Consider the following 8,123-nt stretch of genomic DNA (forward strand, 5'->3'; position numbering starts at 1 on the left):
GTGATTGGCTGCTTAGAAATTAAGTCTTAACGAGCAGTTGGACAGGTGTACCTAATAAAGTGGCCGGTGAGTGTATATCTTACGCTATTTATTTCAGATAGCTAATTTTCATTTACGTGTGTTGCAGATGTCTTAAAAACATACAACTTCAACATAAGATTGTAACATAATAAATATGTGAAAGCAGTTATAAATAGCCTATGTGACAATAACATTTCTTGTTAAAATCAACAAATATTGGTGAGAATAATCGTGATCACAATATTGATCAAGATAATCGTGATTATCATTATGGCCATAATCATGCAGGCCTATCAATCAGTCTGACTTGTTGTCCATGGTTTTGTCTGTGTTTTTCAAAATAAGGCTGCACCACATTGCAAAACTCACCTCTCTTGAACTGCAGAAAGGGAGCATAAGAAAGGAGCTCAGCAAAACAGTCCTCTTTCATGGATTTTATTGAGCAGGCAGGCGGGCGTGCGAACGGTATACTGTAAATGTTGGCGGGTCTGTAAATGCCTCGGTTTGTTAGTGTTTCATGAACTCTAGACTCATTGTGTGTGTCTCCAGGAATCCAAATTTGCTCTCCTTTGCGAGATTGTGTATAGTAAAGTTCATCCGTAAATTATTTTTTTGTGCTTGTGATTGCATTTTATTTCATCTCTTTCACTCAGCGTTCTTTAAAGCACTTTGTATCTGTGTTTTGAAAATTGCTACATAAGTTAAGTTATTGTGCAGTTTCAATAAAAACGGCCACTTTTCATTTCATCCTGCTACTTTAAACAAGCACTGGTACAAGTGCTTTGTTAGGGGTGCAAGATATATTAACTCAATATTGTTAACGTTACACAGCAGAACGTTAAATAAATGAATATAACCTATACATTATTCTGGTTGTCCAAAAGCAGCCCTAACATATGCTTACGTTGTTATTATATTGTGATTGCCTCTGGTTTAGTTGGTATTTGTTTGACTTTACTTATGGACATAAGCCTATCTCAGTGGCCAATGCCCTTACTCAACATTTTTCCTCTATCTGTTGTTCTAACTCATCTGAGCTTTTCCATTCTAGCATAACAAGTATTGTGAATGATAGCTCATTTTAATTTTTAACAATTAATCCCTCTGATGTCCAAAAGGCAATCTCAGAAATAAAAGCCTCTACTGGTGCTGGTCCTGATGGTTTGGATATTAAGTTTATCAAACTTACTGCTCATGTCCTTGCATTTCCACTATATGATTTATTTAGAAATATATATATATATATATATATATATATATATATATATATATATATATATATATATATATATATATATATATATGCATATATATGCATATATATATATATGCATACATGCATATATATATATATATATATATATGCATATATATATATATATATATATGTATATATATGTGTATATGCATATATATATATGCATACATGCATATACACATACAGTGAGGAAAATAAGTATTTGAACACCCTGCTATTTTGCATTTTATTTGTATGATACAGCTGCAAATGAGTATTTGAACACCTGATAAAATCAATGTTAACATGTAGTAGTTGGATTATTACTGATTGTATGGGGTGAACAGGTGTCTTTATGCAGCTAACGACTAGGGCTGTAATCTTGGTCGATACGTTCTAGCACGACCAAAATTCTGATTGGTCGATTTTTCGCCGTGTTATTTCATCCAGTGGAAGCATAGACTGTTACGGTTTATGGGTGGAAAGCACTAATTGCTAATGGGGGTGTTTTCAGAGCATCCCTGTTGCACAGGTAACAGTCTGTCTTCAGAACACCCCCCTTGTTTTCAATTTTTTTGTATTAGACCAACCCACTGGGGACAAATTGAAGAAAGAACTTGAAAGCCTTGTTTTAGTGGTTTGCTGAAAATTTCTTTAATTGTGAGTGTTTAATTTACAGTCAGTCCTCCTCTACCATGTCGAAGACATCGGCAGTGTGGCAGCATTTTAAAAAAATAGATAACGGGAAAAAGTTGAATGCAAAGTTTGCAAGCAACAGTTTGTTCGACTAAAAAAATGGCATATCACCTAAAAACGGTAAGCTAAATTTTCTGCATTGTGTGTTTTAAGTAGGCTATAGGAACATACCAGAATTGGGATATTTCATAGTCTAATAATCGTTTTATAACTATGGCGCACCCTCCCGCAACAACGTTAGTGTTCCCCAGACCTCCCACAGACCCCGCTGGATGTTAAGCCTCTACCATCCAAACGCAAAAATAATATCAAGGAAGGAATTGTCAACTTTATTGCTCAGGATATGAGGCCCATTGCTGTTGTGGAGGGCTGAGGTTATAAGAACTTGATCATAGACAGCGCCAGCACGGCACACCATCACGCAAAATGTGAGGGAATCAAAGAGAAAGTTTCAGAGTTAATACAACACAGCGAGGCACTGAGCGCTGTCAGAGCTGACAGAAGAGTGGCATTTCAGTGCAAAATAATTAGGTGAAAAACGATTTTATATACTGCAAATAACCTACAAGCACAAGTACTGTACAGTACAGTTAAGTTAATTTATGTTGCATTTTTTCCGGACCTCCGCACCGCAAGTGCAAGAGTGGAGGTGGACATTTTGACGGCAGATTAACAGTCAGAATTGTAGCTGATAGACAGGTGTTCAAATACTTATCTGCAGCTGTATCATACAAATAAATAGATAAATCATCCATTGTGATTTCTGGATTTTTTTTTTTAAGATTATCTCTCCCACAGTGGACATGCACCTACGATGACAATTTCAGCCCCCACCATGATTTCTAAGTGGGAGAACTTGCAAAATAGCAGGGTGTTCAAATACTTATTTTCCTCACTGTATATATATATATATATATATATATATATATATATATATATATATATATATACACACACACACACACACACACAAATATATAAATACACATATATACTGGATTTATACACATGTCCAACATTGTAGTGGGGAACTGAGCAGCCGCGCCCGCTTCATAGAGCAGGTCCTTAATAGAACCGAGTCTCAAGACCCATCCCTAGCCGACAGCATGCCAGTGGCTCAGACTCAGGATATCAATAGAGATGTTTGTGTATAAAAGCCTTACCTTTGAGTTGTTCAGTAACAGCAGGATAGGAAGCAATTCCACAAATAAACAGGAAGACGAGGACAAGGCTCCGCTGCAACCTGGACAGTTGCTTCCATTTCTGCAAGCACAAAAAAAAGGGGAAGATGGATAATAATGCCTACTTCTATCCAGTTCCTTGAGAATTTCTATTGTTTAAAACGTGCATGTTTTCTTGACCAAATAAGTAACATACAGGTCCCTTTTTTCAAATGTAAAGCGTAACTCTCGCTAAAATGAGACCTAGGGTCTTTTTGTGAATGTCCCCAAGCAAACTTTTGTTTAAAATATAATTAGGGACTTCCGCTTCCGGCAAGCCTGAGTAGAGAGCTCGCAGACGACGCTCTGACCGAAATAACTCTTAATTTGCCTGTTATTAGAATTTAATTCCACCTACTTATCCAGCAGACGCTACCACAATGACCTCGTCACAAAAGACTACAAGAAGAGAACAGAAGACGGGGAAAAGTGATGATGCGAAGACGATACATAAACAGCTAACACTTGATGCTAGCTTAACTCAGAATGAAACAGAGACCGACTTGTTAATGCAAACAGAGCTCCGCAAATTTCAAGAAGAATCTGGAACGGCGCAACGAGACATTTTGGAATCCCAATCCCGGATGGAGGCATCGATTGCAGAAATAAAAAAGAGAATCGAGGCACTGGAAGAGAGACTGAACACAGCAGAAGAGAGAGTGAGTAACGCAGAAGATCGTGGCCTACAGCAAGAAAGGGTGCTAGCTTACTTGCTCAAAAAAGACGCCAAAATAACCGCAAAACTGGATAATATAGAAAATAGGATGCGCAGGAACAATATAAGAGTGTTTGGGATAAAGGAAGACTCAGAAGGAAAAGAGATGATCCCGTTTATTAAAGATTTTTTAAATCTGCGCTGAAGCTTCCTGAAGGTACGGATATTTGCATTGAGAGAGCCCATAGAGCCACAGTTCCGAAGCCGGGGTCGACATCTCCACCGAGATCCATAATAGTTCGCTTTTTGGACTTCAATGTTAAGCAGCTGGTACAGTGTGCGTGGAAGCAGCGGAATACAGAGTTTCGGGGACACTAAGTGTTCTTTGACCAAGATTACTCCACCGAAGTGCAGAGAAAAAGAAAACAAGTGCGTGAAGTCAATAAAATGCTGAAGGAACGCAATATAAAGGCACAGTCACCATACCCGGCTCAACTTAGACTGTTTTTGGAAAAGGGTGTCAAGACCTTCTCCTCTCTGTTGGAGGCCCAATCCACTCTGAAGGAACTCGGGATCCCGGTGGAGGTGGATGAGCGGGACGTAATGGAGAGAGAGTTGCTACACAACAGCTGGCAGACCCAGGGGAGACGTGGAAGGGCTGACCCAGGTCTGTATAACATGGACATCAGGGCCACACTAAACTCGGTGGATCAGCACAAGCAGGGTTGAGACGGTAATGTTTTACCTGATTCTACCCTGGTATAGCCGACATTTTATTCAAAGGTGGATCTTGTTAAAATATAAATAAGGACATACAGGTATAATATTATATTACTACTTATAGACTATCGGTTGGCGTATTCGCAGTGAGTGTTTTACTTTTTCCCTTTTTTCTCTTTTTTTCGTTTTATCGGGCATTTGGTGCTGTAGAATAGGAGATTATGGGGTCTACTGCTTACACACATGGTGTAATCCGCCCAGGGGAACCATTATCCCCGTCCAATTTATATCAGGAGTGTGCTGCCTATGTTTTCCAAAAGGGCAGCACATGGAATACTTGGAAGTTCTGTGAAGATGAAGATCTGACTACTTGTTCATTATATTCATTGTTTTTCGGCGAACTGACTTTGATCGTTAAAGACATTTACATAGAGATCAACATACTACTGGAGGGATGTAACTTTCTTTTTGTTTTCATATAAATATAACAACTTTGAAAATTGTTACTTACAATATTAATGGAGTAAACCACGTTATAAAAAGGAAAAAAATTCTAACACAATTAAAAAGGTGGAATTGTACAATTGGGCTTCTACAAGAAACTCATTTAATTGAGATAGAACATGCTAAATTAAAGAGAGACTGGGTGGGACAGATATTTAGTGCATCTTATGGAAACTACAAAAAAAGAGGAGTAGCAATACTGTTCCATAATTCTTTATGCTTTGTAGCAGAAAACGTACTTAAAGATAAAGAAGGCCGCTGGATAATGCTGGCCGGTTCAGTTGGAGGAACCACTCTTACAATTATGAATATTTACGCCCCAAATGAGGATAATCCAGTTTTTTTTAAAGAGCTAGGCCAAATTTTAGCGGGTCACTCAAAAGGAGTGATTATTTTAGGGGGAGACTTCAACTGTGTCTTGAATCATTACATGGACAAATTTCCAACAGTACAAAAATATCAACTATCAAAAACAAAAGCGTTGAAGAGTCTATTAGAGGAGTTGGGGCTGGTTGATATTTGGCGTGCAAAACACCCAAAGATCAGAGACTATACTCACTTCTCAAGGGTTCATAGAAGCCATTCGAGAATAGAGTTCTTTTGTGTTCCCAAATAAGCAACCCACAGAGTGGTGGATTGTCACATTGAACCTCAAACTATTTCAGATCATGGACCTATGATAATGTCTTTAAATATCGACCTGGAGAAACCTTTTAAGTTATGGAGATTGAACGTATCACTTTTAAATAACCCAGAGACAATCCGACATATAAAATACAAATTCAATTTCTTTTTAGATATTAATGATACGGACGAGATTTCACCATCTATTCTATGGGACACAGCCAAAGCATACTTGAGGGGTAAAATTATTTAATTTTCTTCAAAAGTTAAAAAAGAACGTGAGAAAAAACAAGAAAACTTACAAGAACAGATTAAGAAACTTGAGACTAAACATAAAAGAACAAATGAAGACAATGTAATACAGGAACTTAGAAAATGTAGACGGGATTTGAATGAGTTACTAACTTATAAAGCAGAGGGCGCTTTACGTTTTGCAAACCAAAAATACTATGAACAGACTATCAGCATTTCAATTAAGAAAATCACAAGCAAATCGAACCGTTCAAAAAATTACGTGCCCAGTATCTAAAAAAATAATATCGCATCCCAAAGAAATTGCAAACGCATTTTCAAAATACTATAGACAACTATATGATTCGGAGACTAATCCTAACAAATTAAATAAAATTAGGCAATTTTTGCAACGAATTAACCTTAATAAACTTGACGAGGAGGAGGCTAAATCATTAGTGGGGACAATTACAAAAGAAGAGATCAAATTTGTTATAGGAAAGCTTAAAAATAATAAATCACCAGGAGCAGACGGATTCCCAGGAGAATTCTATAAATGCTTCCAGGCTGAACTTATCCCACTCTTATGCAGTGTTTAATCATGCTTTAGGCTCCAAAGATCCACCTAAAACATGGGCAGAAGCAATTATCTCGGTTATATACAAAGAAGGTAAAGATCCTACACAATGCGCCTCTTATAGACCAATAAGTCTGCTGTGTAATGACGTTAAGATTTTAAGTGCCATTTTGGCCAAACGACTACAAAAGATTATTAATAAACTTATCAATCCTGATCAGACAGGCTTTATACCCAATAGACTCGGAATAAATAATATCAGACGTACCCTAAATATAATTTCAATTGGTCAACAAAGCCCTTGCACATCCATGCTTCTTGGCCTAGATGCCGAGAAGGCATTCGATCGGGTGGACTGATTATTTCTGAAACAGGTTCTATTGAAGACGGGCTTTAACGAAAACTTTATCAGTTGGTTTGAGGTGCTGTACTCCAGTCCAACCCCTAGAGTACGCGCTAATGGTTAAATGTCAGAAAGTTTCCCCTTGAAAAGAGGAACTCGTCAAGGTTGCTGCCTTTCACCAATCCTGTTTGCTATTAGTATAGAACCCTTGGCAGAATTAATAAGAACAGACACATCAATTCTAGGCATACCGGGTAAAATCAGGACTCACAAACTATCACTGTATGCTGATGATGTTATTCTGTATAAGAGAGCCAATAACTTCTATTCCAAATATTCTAAAATGTTTGAAGGACTTTGGTGTGGTCTCAGGATATAAAGTAAATGAATCAAAGTCAGAGGCCATGATGCTGAGTGGCTCCTGGCCCTCAGAACTATCCAAATCAGTGAATTTCAACTGGTCACCTAATGGAAACCGATATTTGGGAATCAATATTACTACGGATGTTTCCGAATTATATAAAGCAAATTTTGGGAAGCTATTGGACCAAATTCAAAAAGACTTAGACAGATGGGATATTTTACCGCTTTCCTTTTTTGGAAGGATTGAATCAATAAGAATGAATGTTCTCCCTAGATTGTTGTATTTGTTTATGGCCCTTCCTATTTGGATTCCAATAACAAAATTAAATAAAATGCAAAAAATTATTGCTACATTTATTTGGCAGAAGAGAAAGGCCAGAATAAAATTTACTCAATTGATCACTGGTAAACCTTTTGGAGGTTTTAATGTGCCAGACTTAAAATTATATTACTGGGCGGAACAACTAGATGCAAGTGTAGGCTGGCTAATACAAAATAAAGAAACAACATGGCTGACATTGGAACGGAGCGCAAGCGCTAAATTTTCTTTACAGGCCCTTGTATTCTGCTCAACCGAAATCTGAAAACAATACAAAATTATGAATATATGGATGAAAAGCACTCAAAGGACTTTGAACATGATTCGAAAAAATATGAAAGCTCCCCAATCTATTTCCAGAGCTTCAAAAATTTTGGATATAATAGACTTTAAACCAGGGCAACAAGATCTAGGATTTCAAACCTGGCAAAACAAGAATTGAATTTTTATTGATGACTTGTTTAAGGAGAGATTCTGAAATCTTTCAACCAGGTTAAAGAGAAATATGGGTTGAGCACACCTGATTCTTATAGATATTTACAATTGAGAAGCTACCTGATGTCCCACAACGAATGGTCCCTTCTTCAGTCAAGACCTACTGATTTAGAATTAT

The 8,123-nt window shown here is 37.3% G+C and overlaps 1 protein-coding gene across 6 annotated transcripts in view; it reads right to left on the reverse strand.

The window, feature by feature from the left end:
- The window catches only part of man1b1b (mannosidase, alpha, class 1B, member 1b), a 57,444-nt gene that overhangs the window by 40,441 nt on the left and 8,880 nt on the right, over window positions 1-8,123 (reverse strand). For all 6 annotated transcript variants that reach the window (XM_034871735.1, XM_034871732.1, XM_034871736.1 and 3 more), the window contains exon 3: window positions 3,118-3,217. In XM_034871735.1, coding sequence (XP_034727626.1) covers window positions 3,118-3,217 — 100 coding nt within the window. The remainder of the gene's footprint in view (window positions 1-3,117; window positions 3,218-8,123) is intronic.

This window comes from Etheostoma cragini, chromosome 5 (genome assembly GCF_013103735.1).
Source record: "Etheostoma cragini isolate CJK2018 chromosome 5, CSU_Ecrag_1.0, whole genome shotgun sequence".
Taxonomy (NCBI): Eukaryota; Metazoa; Chordata; class Actinopteri; order Perciformes; family Percidae; genus Etheostoma; species Etheostoma cragini.